At 40.7% G+C, this 20,358-nt stretch overlaps 3 protein-coding genes across 4 annotated transcripts; 1 reads left to right on the top strand and 2 right to left on the bottom strand.

The window, feature by feature from the left end:
• Positions 1-4,781: 4,781 nt before the first annotated feature.
• On the bottom strand, positions 4,782-10,043 carry rbbp7 (RB binding protein 7, chromatin remodeling factor). 2 transcript variants are annotated; one of them, XM_030770780.1, is made up of 12 exons: positions 9,920-10,043; positions 9,234-9,373; positions 8,819-8,964; positions 8,033-8,206; positions 7,603-7,718; positions 7,206-7,366; positions 6,751-6,877; positions 6,482-6,559; positions 6,176-6,252; positions 5,777-5,834; positions 5,443-5,553; positions 4,782-5,147 (listed from the first exon to the last, which is right to left on the bottom strand). In XM_030770780.1, the coding sequence occupies exons 1-12, from the start codon at positions 9,944-9,946 to the stop codon at positions 5,079-5,081; spliced, it is 1,284 nt and encodes a 427-aa protein (XP_030626640.1). In that variant the 5' UTR covers positions 9,947-10,043; the 3' UTR covers positions 4,782-5,078. The 2 variants fall into 2 exon arrangements, with proteins under 2 accessions (XP_030626640.1, XP_030626639.1); XM_030770779.1 differs by having other exon boundaries at positions 9,234-9,378; positions 9,931-10,043.
• A 260-nt stretch (positions 10,044-10,303) lies between these two features.
• zrsr2 (zinc finger (CCCH type), RNA-binding motif and serine/arginine rich 2) lies at positions 10,304-14,147 on the top strand. The gene is made up of 11 exons (XM_030772502.1): positions 10,304-10,398; positions 10,568-10,647; positions 10,792-10,861; positions 10,944-11,052; positions 11,204-11,290; positions 11,898-11,936; positions 12,065-12,180; positions 12,328-12,541; positions 12,629-12,684; positions 12,819-12,928; positions 13,203-14,147. The coding sequence occupies exons 1-11, from the start codon at positions 10,355-10,357 to the stop codon at positions 14,096-14,098; spliced, it is 1,821 nt and encodes a 606-aa protein (XP_030628362.1). The 5' UTR covers positions 10,304-10,354; the 3' UTR covers positions 14,099-14,147.
• Positions 14,148-14,479: 332 nt separating this feature from the next.
• Positions 14,480-17,346, bottom strand: ap1s2 (adaptor related protein complex 1 subunit sigma 2). The gene is made up of 5 exons (XM_030771280.1): positions 17,259-17,346; positions 16,471-16,649; positions 15,991-16,099; positions 15,568-15,705; positions 14,480-15,349 (listed from the first exon to the last, which is right to left on the bottom strand). The coding sequence occupies exons 2-5, from the start codon at positions 16,647-16,649 to the stop codon at positions 15,302-15,304; spliced, it is 474 nt and encodes a 157-aa protein (XP_030627140.1). The 5' UTR covers positions 17,259-17,346; the 3' UTR covers positions 14,480-15,301.
• Positions 17,347-20,358: the final 3,012 nt, after the last annotated feature.

Below are 20,358 nucleotides of genomic sequence, written 5' to 3'. Positions count from 1 at the left end.
AAAGAATTGTCTTTTACACAAACTGGCTCACAAAAAGAATAATATACGCTCCGCCACCAGTATGTTTTGCACGCCACCCTGTTCAGTCCTAGCCCAGAGCACTGCGTTTAGACAGTTTCATGTCTTTCATAGACATAGTTACTAATTAGTTTAACAGTCAACTTTTACATCCGTCAAGGCCTAGTGTTTCTTGCGAGAATAGCTCTCAATCATGTGTCTCAGGCTCTAGACGCCGAAACAGTTAGTAACTGAATAAACCCCACTCAACACCTAAAAACAGTATTGTGCTTGTCGGGAGACTGGTGATGTCCTTGCTTTCATCCGTTAGGAAAGAAAGAAAACAGGTTTGCATGGGCTGCATTTAAGTGCCAGAGCAATCACCTTAGGAACCGAAAGTCTCAAACGTCCAGAAGAATGCATCCAGGCAACTGTCTTAAACAATACAAACAGGGACACCATTAGCTTGGACTATGGTGGGGGAAAAAGTGGGGTAAAGAAGTCAGTTTAGATTCCAGTTTTTGTAGATGGAAATTGTCTGACACTGCTGTCTGACACAAGTTTTTAAAAAGTTCCTGCTTTGGAATTCACCTTGTCCGAGTTGATGACAAACGGGGGAGCATTTAAGAAGTCCTCATTAGATATGTATAGCTTTGATGAGATCTGCTGTTGGTTGTGCACGCACTTCTTAAAAAAAATGGGCAGGATTCAAAATAGAGCTTTGGGATTGTTGGACTGCTGTGAAGATACAGCTATGACTGCTTTCCTCAGAGAGTCAGCTGAATAAAACGAGTTAAGATTGCTTAAGCATATTGGATTCGACTGAAAGGATGTACGGAGGAACCACCTGCTATGATGGTGCTGAATGATTATTGGGGATAATAATTTAATGGTAGTGCAATTGTTTGGAGCATACATAAGCAAGCACGAGGAAAAGAGTGTTTGCACAGTACGTTACAGTAGGTGGCGGCATGTACCTTCGTGTGTGTTAGGAACTCGCTCTCAAACAGAGTAGAAGTAGGTACAGCAGCAGAGCAAGAAGGGGGAGCGTGACCTAGGTGATCAGAAGCCGCTGATAGAAAATTAAAATGGGGAAAACGAGTGACCTAAGCGCCTTTGAGCGTGGTATGATCGTAGGTGCCAGACGCGCTGGTTCTAGTATCTCAGAAACGGCTGCCCTCCTTGGCTTTTCACGCACGACAGTGTCTCGAGTTTACCGGGAATGGTGTGACAAACAGAAAACGTCCAGTCAGCGCCAGGCCTGTGGCCGAAAATCGCTCGTAGATGAGAGAGGTCGAAGGAGAATGGAAAGAATCGTGCAGGCTGACAGACAGGCCACAATAAAGCAAATAATGATACTGTACAACAGTGGTGTGGAGAACGGCATCTCAGAACGCACCACTCGTCGGTCCTTGTCACGGATGGGCTATAGCAAGAGACGAGCGGCTGTTACTAGAGGGGATGCAACTAAGGAGGCAGTGCAAGATGGCAACTAGGGTTGTGTAGCGGACCATTTTTCTGATCTCTCTTCCCAGTAACTGGTGTCTGACAGCTGCGTTGTCGTTTAAATCGTTTAAATATGTTGGAAATTGTTAACCTGTCTAATTCAAACGTCTCTGCCCTCTCAAGTTCTAGTTCAAGTTCATTCCTAAAAGGGACCTTCTTTCAGACAGAACTTAACAGCCAACTTTAACGAGCAAGTTGCAAACACCACGAGAGTCAAGTGGTACACCGTAGTTTTTATTAGATTTTTATCTGTCAGTGTGTTTTGGAGACATGAATTCTAAAACAACAAAGAAACAAACAAAAAACTAGTGCTGAAACCTCAGGACTTCCATGGGGCATGGTCCTTGGTGTTTGTGATAGTAAGTCTACTAAGGAATCTACAACTGTTGCAAGAGCTTGTTTCATCTCAGCAAAGACCTATGCAAGTACCCATTTTGTGCACACATTCAGGCATAACACAGACCTGTGTCCCTCATATGCCTGCTTAGCCAGAAGAAAAGAAGAAAGTTGAAAACGAGAGGCCAAGGTTAAGTGTTGCGTGTTCTTTATGATGAGACAGGATTACAAAGAACTTTGTCTGGAGACTAAACATTTTGAATACATCAACACAGAAATGAGGTTCACCATATCCCTGACCTCTGCTTACGATGCTGTGAAAGAAAAGCAATGGCCAGTGGTTGATAACTTCTGGAGAGGAGGGAAGGAGAGTTTTCTTTTATTGTGTTTTCTTTTATTGCGATTATTGACAGAGGAGGTACAAGCACACAAACTGGTGTACTTGAGTGGTAAGCAGATCACGCCCAGTCTGTTCTTTTATACATTACTGAAATACTGCACTTTTTACCCAGTTGAAAAGTATGTTGGTTCTCTTCAATGGGCCGTGGGAGGAGTCTGTTAATACATAACCAGTGTTATGGTTCTTGGCTACACTGTAGGGATAGAAATTGTGAATACCAATGTCATCCCACTTTTTTGCTGTTTCCACATTATCTTTTTCTACAGTGACTCTCAATGCCAAGAATTTAAAGCAACATTCTGAAAGTAAAAGCTTGTAATTATTTGCCTAACAACAGAAAACTGGCTTTTGTCTTTTTCATTAATCTCACAGCGACCTGGTTCTTTGGAGAGTGCAGTGGGACAGTGCAGTTTTATAAAGTGTGAATATTCTTCACTCTAAAAACAGCCCTTTTTTAAAAGTTATCAGTGCACCTCACTGTCAGATGACAGTGCTTATCAGAATGGCATTAGAAAAGCTTTACAATAATAATGAAAAGAAAAAATAATAAATTCAAATTATTGGAAAAAAGATAATTTTCTGGAAAAATTAGATCACTGCGATCTTCGCTAGTTATCCACATTTACAAACTCTTAAGTTGTTTTTGGAGTAAATTTTGATAAAGCATTTGTTGACTCTAGTGTTAGAAAGACACCACATGTATGTATGTCACAAATCTCTAACCTGAAAGTCTTGCTGAAGTTCCACCTGATGTTTGGAGAGAAAAGTTCCTTGGAGTTCAGTCATTCACCTAGTGTTGTAAGGCCTGTTCTAGGATGTCAGCTATATATTGATGGTTGGTCTCCAAAACTTTAAAAGGGGGCAGTGTTTTTTTTTTTTTTTTTTAGCATGCTCTCATGCTGATCAAAGGGCACCTCATGTTCATCTTTCTGTGAATTAAACTTTTATCAGCAGGGGTACTGGCCTGAAAATCAGTGCCTCATTCCTGAAATAGGAGGCAGTGAAAGTAAATGCTCAAAACCTGAATGAACTTACCAGAAATAAAACCATGACCCAAGTGTTTCCGTAGTAAATGAGAACTGTTTAAATATGAAGTATTTAAATATTTAGTAAAGTAAATATTTAATGTCGACGTCGTTTGGCCAAGATGAGTTTAGAAACAGGGGATGTAAACTTATGAGGTACCTCTCTTAAAAACACCTGATGCTAAAGAAATAATATGACATTCCTTATAAGGCTGAAGGAATCATTTAGAAGACGAAAGAAAAGGTGGTCGGAAGGATATCAGAATCCTGTTCGCTCACTGAAGTTCCCAAAATTTCATACACATACCGTAAATTGTAGTATTCAGGGGTTATTTGCTGTTACAGCCAAAACTGATCATGAGAGAACAAAAGAAAACAGTCAAACACTGTGCAAATTGTTTATAGTAAATTCTGAGTTCAGTACTATGTCAAATCTTCTTCCTGTTTCTTGCGTTGCCTCATTGAAAAGTAGCGTGAAGGTGCCATGACTTTGAGATTTCATATGCTGCTCATCATCCTAAAAATAGTCATTTTCTTTAGTAGAATGGCATCACCCCTGAATTTTCTGCATCCTTTCTTTTCAGAACAGTTGTCCCCCTTTCTTTTTAAGTTTTCACAGCGAGTCTGGAAAGTAGGATTCTCTCGTCCACTCCGACAGAAGACTAACTCAGAATGTTGAGATCAGCCCTGAATGGATATTTCCCCAAGTCTCCAGAGTCATATTTCCATCAAAACAAAAAAAACATGACATACTTTAACAGAGCCCTGTTGCACTTCTATCACTTCACAAAAGTAAGAACAGTTTAAGAATATTTATCATTGCTGATCCATTTACCCTCTTGTTCTCCAACCATTTCAACTCATAACGTTTATACTTGGAACTATACTCATACTGTTTGTCGCTGGATTTCTGTACATTTTAGACAAATCTACCAGTGATGCTGTGCAACCTGTTGTTTGTGATTTTCTGTCCTGGTTTGTTCCTGTGTCTCACTGATCTTCATACCATAAACTGAAAGTTGAGCAAATGGTTTTGAAACAGGAACAAAATATTAAAAAAATGTTTCACAGTTGTAATTCTAAGAATATTCTTAATGCTGCAAAACTTCATAGTATAAAAACCTCCGTAGTGTTGCATTTAAAGGAAATTATGGAGGAGGGACACAGATGACATTTATATCCCAAACATCTGTACCGGTTCTCTCGACTGTACAGAAAACTGCTTGACTGTCTAAGAACACAAAACAACCACGCTGATTAAAAGTTATTACAAAAAGTTTTATTGCAATTGACATCAGGTTTATACACAAAATGTAAATTTTATAGAGGGGGGGGGGGGAAATGGCATCAGAACCTAAATTCCGCTTAGAGCAAACATTTCAGAAAGATGGTACAGCAGCCTGCATTGATCAAGTGCATTTGTTGACAGCAACAACCACACTTCTCTCTGAAAAACATTTCAAAACTGAAGCATCACTTTAATCCTCAAACAAACACATTCAAAACAAAAACAAAAACTAAAAAAAAAAGAAAAAAAGAATGAAAAAATTATCCTCCTGTCTCTGAGCAGTAGGAGCCATTTGAAAAGCTATCTAAAGTAACATGAAAGCCCTGTTTCATAATGGGGACCTAATATGGAAACGGTGTTTGTCATATGGAGAGGGAAAAAAAGTGGTACCTACATAAAGGATGTAAAGAAAAGTGATGCAGGAGACGAAGACTGAGTGAATTAAGCCCCGAAAGACTTAGGCCACATGGGCTAATATATGACGTGTGGACCCTGCTGTGACTCTCGGCCAGGTTAGGGGAGACCCCTACGACCCCTGACCTTCCAGTTCAGAGGCGGGGGTGTCTGGCTCCTCGTCGTTGTAGATGTTCTCCGCCTGGGAAGGAGCGACAACATTGTCAGGTCATCTATTTCCCATACACAGGGTGTTCTTCTACAAAAGAACTACATTCCACGAGTCTCAGTCTGATCTATGGAAATCTTAGAACAGACAACACCATCCTAAAGCTATTCCTTTCCATACTGCTCTATCTACTGCTTTCAAATCCAAAATAACATTTTGCATAATCAGTTTTGTTTTCGGGATATGACCGCCATTAGGTCTACAGCCTAAGCATATTAATTTCCTCCCTGTCTCAATAGTTTGTGTGTAAATGAGTGTGTACTCTCACCATCTGCCAAACTTGCATGATGTTGTCCTCAGACACAGAACAGATTACCCAGGGTTCATTGGGATTCCATGAGAAATCTGAGATTTTGGCAGTGTGTCCACCATGAATGAACTGTTGTCACAAACAGAAGTGCAAATACATCCATCTTTCATTACTCTTCTCTTCCAACCAGTGAATGTGAAAAAAACATTTAAACTATCTCAAAAAGCAGTCCTGATTTGGCTTAATGTGTAAACGTCTCTTAACAGAAATAACCAGAACGCCAAAAACAACACTGTAAACTGACAAAACTGATCCATGCTTTGCTTGTTTTGATGAAGAGTCTAAAACTCACCAACAGCTCAGGAGGTCCATCCTCTGCATCCTCAGCAGACTGCTCCTCTCCAATTTTACTGTGAGGAGAACAAAGTTCATGTGTTCATGTGTACATCTACAAATGTATACAATTTCACCATATTCCTTCAGTACTGGGCAGTCATCATAAAGTATAACCCAAGAGCACTGAGTAATGATTGACAGATTCATGAGGTTTGGCATTTTTCTCCTTAAAACAATGGATTCAGAGAAAGGCGTTGTAGTACTATGAGGTACCATGGGACATTTATGGCATTACAACCCAGTAGATCTCACTGCTGAACAAATGTTACAGCAACAAGAAGCTTTTTGGCAGTCATTTACAATGGGCCACTGATGAAACCTAGAGATAAGGACAAAGAGCAAGCAGACACTGTACCTCAGATCCCAGACATTCAGTCTTCTATCTGTTCCACTGGAGGCCAAAATAGTCTCATTATGCGGGGACCACTGAACCTGAATGCAGAGTTAGGGGGAAGAGTAGCAAGCATTACAGACTTGTAAAGGCAAAATAAGGACGGTCAGCTATGAATTCGGAACGTGTACTTTATAACGTGTGTAGGCTTGTTAATGTGCTCCATGGATATAAATTCAAATTATTCATGGACATGAAACTGACTATGTAGGAATCTACTTTTAAAAAGCACAATGGTGCAAGGATCCACATGTTTTGTGGGGTTTGTACCTGGAATATTTCATCCTTGTGTGATTCAAAGGAGTGAAGCTTCAGCTTCAGGTTACGCAGATCCCAAAGAGCTACTGTCTGCAGACAAACGCAAAACAAAACCCCTTCTTGTCAACACACAAGCAGACGTCAGTTAGAAAGATTCCTTATTTCTGAGCACAAAGCCCCACGACTGCTTATCTACTGACCCAGGATCAGACAGCTAAGATACATGTAGTGGCATGAGGACAGTGCTTTGTGATGATGACACTCAGTACAGTGCCACACACCTTATCTGCAGAGCCGGTGGCCAGGATGAACTCGCTGTAGGGGTTGAAGGACAAGCAGTTGACCTCAGCTGTGTGAGCGTCCACCGAGTGACTGGGTTTGGCTGTGTTATTGGATCGTGTGTCCCAGCTGTTGAAAAAGTGAAATATTAATAAAGATCATCTTCCAAAATATGGGATATATGCTTCCTTTTTCTTAAATGGCAAGAGAGGGCCAACGGAAACCGGAACATCTTTTTCAAATTAATATGTCTTGAATGGATAGAAATATGCAGCTGTTCTTTGCTTATTACAAAAAAAAAAAAAAAAAAAAAAAAAAGGATAACACAGTATGATTAATGTGGTCAAGTACTGCACAGACTGTAAAGTCATAATCCAGGTGTTTTTTGTTTTTTTTCCAGAATCTTTGTAGCCAAAATATGTTTAGATCTTTCTGGCATTTACACAGAATGACTCACATCATCAGTTTCTGATCATCAGCCACGGAGCCGAAGAGAGACTCGTGGAGAAGGTGCCAAGACACATCCTCCACCACCGCAGTATGGCCAGTAAAGATGGTCTTAGCGTCCACTATCTTTCCCTCCTTCGGCCCTCCACTGATATCCCAAAGACAGATCGTCTGCAAAGAAATAACCGCTTTCAGAATTTAAGGAGAGGGTAAGGATTCTGTCCAACCTCCCTGCCACACAAAAATACCAGACGATTAAGCGTTGACTGTGTGATGTATCTGAGTCCTGCGTATCAATATATTGGTGTGTTGAATGGAGAGTGAGGCTTAGAAGTTTAAAAGAAAGAGAAACGTTGAATTTTTTTTTTTTGAAGCTGTTTTTGATAATCCTTGCCCTGCAGACTCACGTGGTCATCAGACGCACTGAGCAGGTTGCCACTGAGGTTTGGGTTCCAGGACAAACCATACCCCTCCTTTTGGTGGCCCTTTAGCCTCAAATCAGGACTGCACTCCCCGCTGGGGTCTGCAGGCGTAAACATACAATCAGCACTTGAATCGAACACTAGGGACAACATGTCTTCATAAAGGTTCATCACAAATTTGGTACACGCTTAATTAAAATCCCAAGATTTGTATATGTTACAAGTGATTGCATACACACTGTCATAGGATACGGTCACACCATCCAAAGACTGATGCAGTAAACAATTATTTGTATGACAGAGTAACATGCAAGGAGCTGTTCATCATTCACATGGTCTTCAATGACAACACGAAGAGAACATACTGAGCTCTGTGCATAACACTGGGAGGGAAGACTCAGTGGTATAGCCTGACCTGGTTTGGATGGATGTTTGGTGTAGTCAAACACCAGCACGTCTGAGGTCGGGGTCTTGGTAGCGATGATGCAGGGATTCTGGGGCATGTATCTGGCACGGTTGACCTCTCCCTCGTGATTAATCTTAATCTCAATCTCAATCTTTCCACTCACTGATCCAAAACCTCCAAACTCTGAAAGAAGCCACACTGTTCTCAGAACATCAACATAATAAAATATACCTAACATAATTGTAGCTACAATAAAAAGCTAGTGCTTATTGTGACTGTTCCAAGAGCATTCTATCAATGAAATGTAAGATTTGGTAAAAACAGACTCCAACATAAATCCTCACTGACAAATATCTTACAGACATTAATACCACCTGTAATGTTGAGTGTGTTGTATTCTTGTGTCCTAGTGGCACTAGTCTCACTTTCAATGCACTCCCACACATTCCAAAAAGTTTAATGAGAAGATTCATACCTGCTGAAATGAGAAACAAACAAAAACCATTTCAGTATCTAAGAGTAATGAAAGAAACCTTGTATGTCTCCGTTTCATGTTCAAAGGTATCGCTATTAAATTTAATCTGTATCATCAGCACTGCGTACTTTATGAGATCGGATAGAGAGAGACAAAACGTAAGTGGCATTGCATGGACTGAAGAACACAGCATCATAAGCAACTTTGGTACTTGTTCTGTGAATAAACTGACAAATGTTTATGAGTTTATTATGAGTCATTAGAGTGCTTAGGTATTAAACACAGACTTTAAGACATCAAAACAACAATTTGGCTCTTACCTCCTTTTTCGCTGTCATAGTGTGAGGCATCAAATTGTGCATCATCATTTGGAATCTGAACACTGGCGATAACCAGGTGGTTCTGCTCATCTGACGTGTGTGTCCCCAGCACCAGTCTGTGAATGGCATAGTCTTTTCCCTCTGGCCTAACAGGGAAGGCAGTGCAACATGCACCATGTTATTATTCTCACAGGCTTATTATGTTATCAGAAAGTCCACGACAATAACTCACAAAATTCAGTAAACTTTCTGGACAGCATCTAACAACACCAGTAGTTGAAAGAGCTCTAGAGAAAAACAAAAATAAAACAGAAATGTGGAAACTGAGCAAAAAGACAGACTGATTTCTAATAGTTACATGTCCGGTGTATTGAATGTATTTCCCAACACACAAAATATAAACTTGATGAATTACCTGCTGACATCAGGTAACCACTGCACAGTGAGACTTGGCCATTCGAGAGCATGGGTCATGACTAAGTCGTAGAGGAACGGTGTATTCTTTTTCCATATCTTATACTCCTCATTTATGACCCGTTCCTCCACAGCATCATCGTACACTATGAGAAATATTAATAAGAGAAAAAAAAGTGTGCTCTGAAAACTCTGCAAATAATTTCAAAGAAGTTATGTGAAATGCAAGAGTTTTAGGGCGCCAACTAAGCAACCTAATCTGATTTCGTTTGTGTGATCAAATTGACATTAAGAAAAAAACCTCCTAACTTTCTTGCAAGTAAACTAGTTAGCGAGCAGACAAACTGACGATAATTGTATAAACTGTGTCATCTCACGGAAACCACGGGGAAGGCTTTAATCTGCTTAGCTAGCTACCATTAAACACTTCTATCAAAAATCTCCCCATATGTACCGAGGTAAATGAGTCGGACACTACTGTTTTTAAAACCATGTATCAGTGCGCAGGTTACACACTGATGTAAAGGCAATCTGGGTCACTCATGGCGCCATGACTAATCTGGATGTGTATAGTTACGCCGCTGGCTAACTAGCTAGAACACTGGCATGCAGGCTAGCTGGCTAGTTCATCACCTAAGCAAACCAAAGCGGCCACACAAAGCAAGCATATGGGAACTACTTCAAGATAAATGTCCTACCTTCTTTGTCTGCCATTGCAGCGTGTGCTGAAGAGCAACGTAATTAGAAAAGTGCAGGACTTTCTGCCAAAACAATCCAGCCCCGATTTTTTCTTCTCCACTGTTCTGTTAACAATTCGCACGGAACACCCGCTCTCCAGAGTTCTTTCATCCGAACCGTATCACCGACCACTACGCATGCGCACTACCAGTTTAACGTAACCCGCTTGCAACGAAGTGTGCACATGATACTCTTGCACACGCGCAAATTTCAGTAGCCGTCTAAGCGCTAAATGAAATTGGGCTCCAGTGCGTCTTTGCTAAACGTATACAGATTTAATGGTTGATCAAAATGTTATCAAATTGCTCAAATCAAATGCAGATCATTCCTGGAGGTAGGGAGCTCTCAACTTTGACTCCGGAAGATAAAGCAGTTAGTCCTGAAATGGCAGCTTCCATGACACCAACTCCGCCTGGACCTGGGTTGAGGTTTGTAAACATATTTTCAGGCAATCATTATTGACTTTTAAAGTAATCTTCACTCTGCTTAAATGATAGTAGTGCACCCCATGGCCCACCAAACTGTGAAGTACTTTCAAATGGCAAGGAAGCAGTTGACAGCCACTCTGTTGAATCTTCCCTGTTATATTCCTCACAGCCAGAAACAGCGTCGGGCATGCCTCAAGAGAGATAGGAGGAAAAGAAAACGTCAAGCGCTTGCTAAGCTCAGAGACGCTGGTAAGTCGCTCTTCTGATTCTTATGAAAGCCGTTATTTTGGAATTTCATGCTAGTCGTACGCAGTGAGTTAATGCCCAGAGCCTCAGCTCACGTTAACTGATTGTGCGAATTCTCTGTACGTTATATAGTCTGTTCTTTTAAAGTTGTAGATGGCGATGCAAAGGAGGACAACGATGAGGAAGATGAGGAGAGCAGAAAGGCTGAAGAGGAGAGGTATGGCCTCTGTGATTTAATTATGTCCAATCTGCATCACTACTTTTAAAACGTAACAGGCACCATATTATATTCAATTTAGAGAGCGGTTACACCAAGAATGGCTTGAGAGGGAAAGGGTTGCCCAGGAGGAATTTAGACTGAAAAAAGAAAAGGAGGAGGCATTACAAAAGAGGAAGGAGGAAGAAGAGGTACTGCCCATTAATACACGAGTTTTATCCAGAACTTCCAATATGTTATATATGCGTTTTTTAACAATGTTATAAACAAAGCGTATCTCTAACTAATCTCTCTCCCCCCCCCCCCCCCTTTTTTCTCTCTCTCTCTGTTCTTTTAATGCAGAGGAGGATCAGGGAGGAATGGGAGGAACAGCAAAGAAAAGAAAAAGAAGAGAGAGAACAAAAGCAGCAGGAGAAGAAAGAAAGAGAGGTGATTCCTGCACTTGGAGGATAAAGAGCAAAGATATCCAGATATCCTCTCGCTCTGTGTTTGTTATATGCACTTTACCCAGTTTATTCTCATTTATCAGAATGGCCTACGTGCCACTTTGTTTCCAAATTTAGCACAAATGTAATCTCTTGATTTTGAGTTGTCTTTGACATAATAACCTCAAAATGTTTCAGATCTGGGTATTAGGAAAAAAGTTGATTTGCGTAAGGGTCATATGTATCTTTTTGTCTGTGATTTGCAACGTACGAGGAATTTATGGAACCATGGTTTTCCTTAACTAAGATACTGTACACTCAAAGTCACAATGCTGCAAACATCTGCTTCCACTGAAGACAAATGTATCTTTTGATGTTGATTACTCTTGCATTCTGCAAGGCTGTCACAGTACAAATTTGTTAAATTGTAACAGAGCCTATGTTGTATAACTATAAACTGTGTTATGCTGAGTGCACATTAGATTCGGATTTTAAATTGTATATGTATATTTTGCCCACTTGTGCTATGTGATCTTAACCACTGCTAACAGACATCTGCTAGCTAACTGCAGGTTTTTTACAGACCTACTGTATGTTTGCACCATTTGTAGGAAGCTGTTCAGAAAATGCTTGACCAAGCAGAGAGCCAGGTATGTCAGTCCATCTCAAAATTTTCGTTTGCCGTGATCATAACACGGCTTCTTTGGTGTACCATTTTGGAAATTTGATGTCACACTGCAATTCGACATGGTAAATAATTCATTTGTGTGGAATCTAGCTGGAAAATGACGGTCCCTGGAAAAATCCTGATGCCACAGAGGATTATGGGACCGAAAAAGACAGAGCAAATTGCCCCTTCTTCTTGAAAACTGGAGCGTGCAGGTTCGGGGAGAGGTACGGTTTACGAACATCCCAAGTATCTCGCCATATTACATTTTCAAGCTTTATTTCCCATATTCTGTACATTACACATCATGTCCTGAAAAAAACCTACAGTCTTAAGATTCGGTCTTGGTTTACTGGGGCCACTAATCTCGACAGGTGTTCCAGAAAGCACGCTCATCCAGCAGTGAGTACCACCCTGATGGTGCGAGGGATGTTTGTGACTTTTGAAATGGAGCAGAGTAGAAGGGATGACTATGACACAGATGCCAGTCTGGAGTACAGTGAAGATGAAGTCTATCAACAGTTCCTTGATTTCTATGATGATGTTCTTCCTGAATTCAAGAGTGCTGGAAAGGTCGTGCAGTTCAAGGTAATAACAGAATGGTGTTCTTCAGAAAGCATAAGAGATGTGTCTGTTTAATAACAAAACTGAATAACCCTTTTCTTTCTTTCTTAGGTCAGCTGCAACTATGAACCTCACTTGAGAGGAAATGTTTACGTTCAATATAACACGTAAGTTAATCGGTTGGAGTTACATTTGCTTTGAAGTACAAGCATTGGACTAGAACAGCTGTGGTTGTTAGACTGACTAATTAACTGATTCAGATCTAGTAACTGTCATGGTAATCTGTTTTATGTGAATGCAGTGAGGACCAGTGCAGGGAGGCTTTTATGATGTTTAATGGAAGATGGTATGCCGGCAAACAGCTGCAGTGTGAATTCTCTCCTGTCACCAGATGGAAGACAGCCATATGTGGTGAGTAAGCATGCAGTAAACAGGAAGGCATTTTGAATTTTGTAAATGCTTGAGTGTATCAAATTTGAACACTCAGAAGCTGCGATTAGAAAAACATGGCTCGTACAGAATTTCTCTGGTTAAATAACTTAGTAGTTAAGTTGTTAAAAAGCATTTTCCCTGATGACGAAGATGATTGTACTGGCAAAATGAATGTTTGCAGGCTTCTCCATAATGCTGCTAAGATCAGGTTCACTCAGTCAAATTAAACTGGAGGCCCTTTCGCTCTTTCCAGGTCTTTTTGATCGGAGGAGATGTCCGAAGGGAAAGCACTGCAATTTCCTCCACGTGTTTCGAAATCCCAGCGGTGAATTCTGGGAGGCTGACCGTGACCTCCACATGTCCCCTGACCGAGGTGGAGATTTCTCCATCCGGAACTCAGAACGCAGAGAGCGGATGCGGTCGCAGCACAGCTACAGCCCCGAAAGATCACAGCACAGACGCCCCGAGAGGCGAGATCGCAGCAGGGAGAGGCGTGGTGGCAACAGAGAAAGGCGGAGTCGTAGCAGGGAAAAGAAAGATTATGGCAGGGAAGGGAGGGATCGTAGCAGGGAGAGGCCGAGCGGCGGCAGGAGCAGAGAGAGCAGGAGGTCTTGGAGACAGCGATCGGATACGCACAGCGACCGATCTAGGAGGAGTCGTAGCCGTGAGAGACGCAGATCAAGGAGCAGGAGTAGAGACAGAGAATGGAGGGATGGAGGTGGAAATTCACCTGAAAATTCGAGGAGGACGACCATTAGGAGATCAAAATCAACCAGCCCTAAAGATGAGAGGGTGTCCAAATGTGAATCTACAAAGAAGAGGAGGCGCAGTGAGAGTAGCAGTCCAAAGAATTCAAACGCAGCCGGGACGCTGGACGGTGATCCCAGTCCACGTCACCATAAACACTCCAAAAAAAGCAAGAAGAAGAAAGGGAAGAAAAAGAAACGCAAGAGAAAGAGGAGTAGGTCAGGAAGCGTGAGCTCATCTTTGGATTCGGGAAAAGAATCAGGTGACGAGAAGGTTGCGTCCCCTAAATGTGAAGTGAATGCGGAAACTTCCAGAGAGAATATTACAGCTTCAGAATATGATACACAGCAAACTGCTGAAGCTCCAGCAGAAGGAGGAGAAAAGCCTTGTTCTTCCAGCTAACAGTAAACCTACCATCAAGGTCATCCGCTGAACTGAGTTTCTGTCACCATCACTGTATCATTTCAGTTTGTGTGAGGAACATCCTTTACTTGGTTTAAAAAGTACAAAACTTGTATATGTAAATAAATGTTATTTTCCACAAATACATTTGTGTATATGTGTGTATTTAGCTGAAAGAAAAAGAGACTTGTATTTGATTAATAAACAGTTTAGTTTTATTATATGTGCGCTGTAATGAAGCACCAGACACAGGTTAATGTCAGATGCAGGCAGTCCAGTCATACACTTACATTATGGTGTTAGTTTCACAGACTCACTGCTGTCATAGAAAAGCCTGGAAGGTTACACAAATACTGAAAAAGCCTAAATAAAAATGGGGTGAGCTCTTTGGCTTTGTAAACATGACTGTCTCAGTCAACAATTTATTAAACAGAAACTTTCAAAATCATGTTAATAAGAAAGTGTTAAGGAGGAAACAGTGTCATCGGTCGTATCATCGAAGCACACTGGCGTATGCACTGTTATAACACTGAAATGTATTCATGTACTCTCATTTTGTCACACTGCAATACTGAAAGTGATTTTCTCATTCCCTTCAATCAACTTTGATTAGACTGATCTAGCTTGCCCATAACATTAAAACAAACTATTGGCTTGAAATAGGCTAGTCAGCCTTTAGCTTGACACAAATTCCCTTTACAGAGAAATACTGTAAAATGTAGAAATTGAGTTGTTAAAGTTAGATTTGCAGTAAATACTGGTAGACAACATAAACTGTGTCTATGTGTCTTAAGGCAGTTGAAAATGTAGGCAATATGAAGTGTCTGCTTCCCTCTAAATTTCAGTAGCCAAAGTCCTTGGAAATCCAATGATTTTAACAGACCCAAATCAAACTGACATTGTACAAAGAATATTGCACTGCAACTTTGTGATTAATAAAATAATATGCTTCCAGAAGCTCTGACAGTCAGAAAAGCAAATGATGTTGAAGGGAATGCTTTGGAAAAAATGTTCACAATTACAATGCCATGTGACACAATTTCATTCACCCCAAAAATATCTCGGTTAAAGGTTAATTCTTGAACATATGGTGACGAGGGCAGACCCAGCTAATACACAAGGAGTGTGTTGGCAGTTAAATATGTCAGACTCCGCTGATAGACAAGGAGTGTATTGACTGGGGTTTGTTTCGGGTGACAGCGTTTATGTCAGACCAATCTCTTCCAATACACTGCGTGGAGCCTCTGCCTCCTACAAGAAATGAAAACAGAAACCCCATATCAGGATGAAGTTGATGAAGACAGAACAATAGATTTAAAACAGAACACTGAACAAGCTACAGTGTTAAATCCTTTTGACTGGTGTACTCCAATGACTTTCTTACCACCAGATAACTAAGAAAATGCGAAAGACTTATTTTCTATTTATTAAAGAAAAAAGACTCTGATACAGTCCAACCCGACACACACCTCTTGCAACATGTCTGCCTGTTCAATGGCCTTGAGTACGTTCTTCTTGGATGTCTCCTGCGCCTCCCCACCGAGTATGAACTCATCTAAGATGTAGTACGCTTTCTCAAAGTTGAAGATGATGTCCAGTTCACACACCTGATGTAAAATTACGAATAATACATTATCAGCTTGAATGAATTTTTAAATCTGAGGCTGACTGCATGCGTACGCATAACCAAGGACTGAAGTATACAATGATAGCAAGAGAAAAGTCAACAATACGATTAAAAAGTGAACAGGGACCGTAAAACTGGATGTCTCATCATGAATTTCAGTTTTTAGAGTACAGAACATGAACTAAACACAGTACACTACTCGGTGATCAGGTGCGAGGACACATAGGAGCTCCATAACTCCTGCGCACTATAACATGACACTCACGCTGCCAAAGTACTTATCCAACAGCTCCACATATCGATGGATGATCTCCAGGGTGATGAGCTCATTCTCCTGGTCTTCAACAGCACAGCAGAAATACAAACTGGCATACCTGAGATACAAACAAGGCCATGTCTCATTGAAGATGCACAGCACCACACACTCACACCACACACTCTACAAAATGTTGCTTATGTTATTGCTTGAGACTGAGCTGCTCATTGTGTTAGGGGCAGAAATGTAACAGTTCACCTCAATAATTCCATCTTTCTACAATAATGACTAAATATCAGAACAATGGAAGAAGAGAGTGATTTCACAGAGGGCTGAGGAAACCAAGAATAATTCATGTGACAAAGCATATGAATCTAGTCCAGTGAAATCTACTTCACTTTAGTCAACAGTGATCTGAATAGCAAATATTTTTCATATCTGTGCAGGGGAAAAACAGAAGCTTAATTTGAAAATGTAAAATTTACTGACCTTTTATAGACAATCTTCAAATCCCTCCACTCTAGAAAACTGCACATCTTAGGTTTGCGTGCCAGTACCATCTGGATGACCTCACGAGAGATCTTCTTCTTCTGAGTATCAGACAGGGGGATATACCATTTCTGCAACCGAAGCTTTCCCTGCCGACTGAACAACAACATGAACTGCATCTGAGGGAGAACAGGACGGAAGCTGGTGGTCAGCAAAGGCCATCATATGATTTAACACACGCACACGTACACGCACACACATAGACACACACACTGGCAAAACATCCGATTTCCAAAGTCAGACCTTTTCTGATTGCCGACTTAAACGTACAGGCATAGATGAAATTTGGCAATATTGAACACTAACGAAACCACATCAATAAGGAATACACTCGTTTACCAAACAAAAAACAATCAGTTTAGCATAACACTTATTAGTGGGCCTGAGATACACTGCGTTAGAAATGCCGTGCTTATCTTAAAATTCCGACCTTTTATGAAGTAGCTGAAGTTCTACAGATAATTTCATCTAGCCAACAAGATGTGTTCAGTTTAAGGCGACCGTCTAGAGCGTTTTGATTTACTTTGTTTTACACTGTCTCGAAGCACATTGAATTTTTGCTCCGCCAGTGTTTCTCAGTAACAAGAAGTAGATAAAGCAAAACTGAAATAACCACTCACTTTAGAAGGACCACTTTTTGAAACAAAGGATACCTACAACTAGCAACAGAAAACATCCTTGTGTAGGTTACGGCATTTAGAGAATGACTAACATGAAGAATCTCTTACCGTTTAAATTATATTTTAGTTCAAAGCATGTAGTTGTTCGGAGGGCGAGGACACCGCTACGAGGATCGAGCGGAGGGTTTGGCCAACCGCCGTACTACCAGTAGCGTCCCTTTTTTCTCTCCACTTTCCTCTCTCTCTGAGCTGTGTTGAATCATCGAGCCCTCATTGGTTCGGGGTCTCACCGTTGACATACATCATTGGTTAATACCAATACACAACACACCACTTTATGGGGTTGGCGCATCATCTTGCTATGATGTCCTTTAAGGCTGATTTTTACTATTTTATCCGGACTATGACTGTCCTATTGCTTTTTTTTTTACAATTCAAAATAGTTTAAAGAAAAAAGATCTTCCCAATATTGATTTCATATCTCAAACTTGAACATGCCTTCGGCGATATTTTGCCGATAACTCTCGAGGAGCACTAATGATTTCTCTTTACTAAACTGAAAAATCACAGATATACCAGAGCGTTTGGGGAGCAACTACACATTTTTTCTACAGTCAAAATGCAAGCCAATAGTACGTCTAGACAGCGATCTTCGGCTGGTTGTAATTACAATCTGACGTCACAGATTGTTGTGAATTCGTAGCATGCCAGTAGAGGGCGCATAGCAAAATCTGACATTCGCATTCAAAAGGCCAGAAAATCCCCTTCGCAGTCGCCGGGTGCAGTGGCGTGCGCCTGTAATCCAAGCTACTGGGAGGCTGAGGCTGGCGGATCGTTTGAGCTCAGGGGTTCTGGGCTGTAGTGGACTATGTCGATCGGGTGTCCGCACTAAGTTCGGTATCGATATGGTGCTCCTGGGGGAGCCCGGGACTACCAGGTCGTCTAAGGAGGGGTGAACCGGCCCAGGTCGGAAACGGAGCAGGTCAAAGCCCCCGTGCCGATCAGTAGTGGGATCGCGCCTGTGAATAGACACTGCAGTGCAGCCTGAGTAATACAGCGGGACCCAGACTTTTGCAGCTCAGATCTTGAAGCAAAATACACTGGTGATCATATAGAGGAAAAAACGCAATTTTATATATAGCCTACTTATATTTAAACCTATTACGTGGGACGCAGGAATCGGCTGAAAAGAAAAATTAATAATATGGCCGCAGTGAGATCTGAACGAAGAGCTTTAAACATTTACGTTTTTTGAAACGTTGACTTTATACTCAATTTCTACGCCCATACTTGTCCAGACACTCCATGGCCTAATTGTCCAGCGTATTTTGTTTTTCTGTTACCGTAACTTCAGTTGTACATTCCCTCTCTTGATCCTCTTATTATCTATCTTGGCATAGTCTGACAAATTATACGTGAGTTGTTCATTACAAATACTTTTACTGTTTGTAGATGGATTTAAGTAGTTTGGGGAAGTTGTTCTCGGCTGCTTAATCACTCAGTTTTACCGTGTTTTATTGTAATTTATCTTGAGCTGAGACTCGGTGCTGGAGGTTTTTTTCTGCCTCCGCCTGGAAAGAAAATGTATTTACACGATCTCTTCCTTCAGTTTCCCAAACGAGCACTAGTAGGCGCTATGTTTCATATTTAACGGAGTCTATAGCATACACGTGCTTAGTGTGCACACACCTTTAGTCTCTTCGAACACGTATGATAAACTCAGTTCAACTGAAGAGCTGTTCTTTCCTCATTTCATTATTATTACATCATGAGTTACAAATGATCTGCAGCTGTAAATGTGGAGGGTTTTTCAGAAGCTTTTTCGATGAAAACTTCTTAGAAAACACCTTGTACCTCATGTTGCAAAAGAAAATAGAAATGGTTTGTGAGAGGAAATACTACATCAGAGGAAAAATATGTAGAGGTAGAACAGTATGGGGTTTCGCTTTCCTTATCTGTATTATGGATGTCTGAGCAGCACTGGAGTACAAACTCCTGACGGGAATTCTTTCATGGAACTTTAAGAAGAGAAGGAGATAAATACTGTATGTTTCCAGATTTTCTGACATTAACAAAATATGCTGATTAGATGAAGGGAATGATTAGATTAGATGAAGGGAAATGCTTAGATGGTGGGAAATGCTTACATTTGCTTAACATCTGACCTTATATTTGTCTGAAAGTATTTTAAATGAAAATTATGCTGCATCAGATTATAATAGAAGTGTCATGTTTGATGGGTGTTTCCAATTACATGTCGATGAGTTAGAGGAAAGGTACAAGTGTTCAGAAATGTTTCTTGAAAGCTTGCATCTGAGTTCTAGACAAACTGCGATCAGGGAAATATCTGCGCGAGTGTGGTGCAGTTCATGAGTATACCAGTAGAGAGAGAGAGATAATAGTTATTTCAAAGCTTTGATGATGTGAGACTCGCTATAGATAAAAGGTTGGACTTATAGATACGGCACAACAATGTTCACCAATAACATTGAGATATTACAAAGATCTCAGTTTATTTATGAAACCTGGGATGGGTTCAAATTGGTGTAATGCTATACCAAACACCTGAGTACCAGAACAAACTCAGCTAATTATTCCAACAGATATCCCTGTTACATATCCTGGTTCTTCCATCGTTTTCTCCATAGAAGAACACTGACTTGAAATTCATAGCATTCTTAAAATGTATGTAAAACGAACATAGCTATAGCTACTATCCAGTGTATTGTTTGATCAAGCAATCAGTGCAAAGTCAATGAGTAGGTGTATAGTGTACACAGCAGTCATTTATGATTTACAGAGCAGAGATTAACAGCAGTGTGAATGCATTATGAGTATATGCTGGGAGTGTGAATAACAGAGAGCACTGAAGCTGAAAATGCCAATATGGCACTCACTTAAAGCTCTGATTGCCTTCCTCAGTGACATTCAGCCATTTTCCTCCACTGTCTCCACTGATACACACATTAGCATGTAGAAATTGATTTCTGTAGTATTAATCTCACATCATCAATCATTTTCACTGGCATATATCACTGCAGTAACTAGACTGCTGTCTTTGTCATACATTTTAGTTTTCATCAGAGGCTCTTTTTGTGTGTGTCCTCTGTAGATTAATTGTAATGTTCACTCCATTTTTATTCGAAAGTGGTGGTTTTAGTAGCCCCACCTTTTTAAAATTTACATTTTTAGTGTAAATAAATTCTAC

This window comes from Chanos chanos, chromosome 4 (genome assembly GCF_902362185.1).
Source record: "Chanos chanos chromosome 4, fChaCha1.1, whole genome shotgun sequence".
In the NCBI taxonomy this organism is placed as follows: domain Eukaryota; kingdom Metazoa; phylum Chordata; class Actinopteri; order Gonorynchiformes; family Chanidae; genus Chanos; species Chanos chanos.
The sequence above is the reverse complement of the archived record's forward strand: the minus strand, read 5'-3'. Positions and strand labels throughout refer to the sequence as shown.

Excerpts from the sequence above, each read along its gene's own strand:
- zrsr2 (XM_030772502.1), top strand. The coding sequence starts at position 10,355 with ATGGCAGCTTCCATGACACCAACTCCGCCTGGACCTGGGTTGAG. Across the intron at positions 10,399-10,567 it reads CCGCCTGGACCTGGGTTGAG|CCAGAAACAGCGTCGGGCAT; the intron begins GTTTGTAAACAT and ends TATTCCTCACAG. Across the intron at positions 10,862-10,943 it reads AGAAAGGCTGAAGAGGAGAG|AGAGCGGTTACACCAAGAAT; the intron begins GTATGGCCTCTG and ends TATTCAATTTAG.
- rbbp7 (XM_030770780.1), bottom strand. The coding sequence starts at position 9,946 with ATGGCAGACAAAGAAGGTAGGACATTT. Across the intron at positions 7,719-8,032 it reads CAAACATCCATCCAAACCAG|ACCCCAGCGGGGAGTGCAGT; the intron begins GTCAGGCTATAC and ends TTACGCCTGCAG. Across the intron at positions 6,878-7,205 it reads GATGATCAGAAACTGATGAT|CTGGGACACACGATCCAATA; the intron begins GTGAGTCATTCT and ends CTTTTTCAACAG.
- ap1s2 (XM_030771280.1), bottom strand. The coding sequence starts at position 16,649 with ATGCAGTTCATGTTGTTGTTCAGTCGGCAGGGAAAGCTTCGGTTGCAG. Across the intron at positions 16,100-16,470 it reads TTGAAGATTGTCTATAAAAG|GTATGCCAGTTTGTATTTCT; the intron begins GTCAGTAAATTT and ends TTTGTATCTCAG. Across the intron at positions 15,350-15,567 it reads AGGCAGACATGTTGCAAGAG|GAGGCAGAGGCTCCACGCAG; the intron begins GTGTGTGTCGGG and ends CATTTCTTGTAG.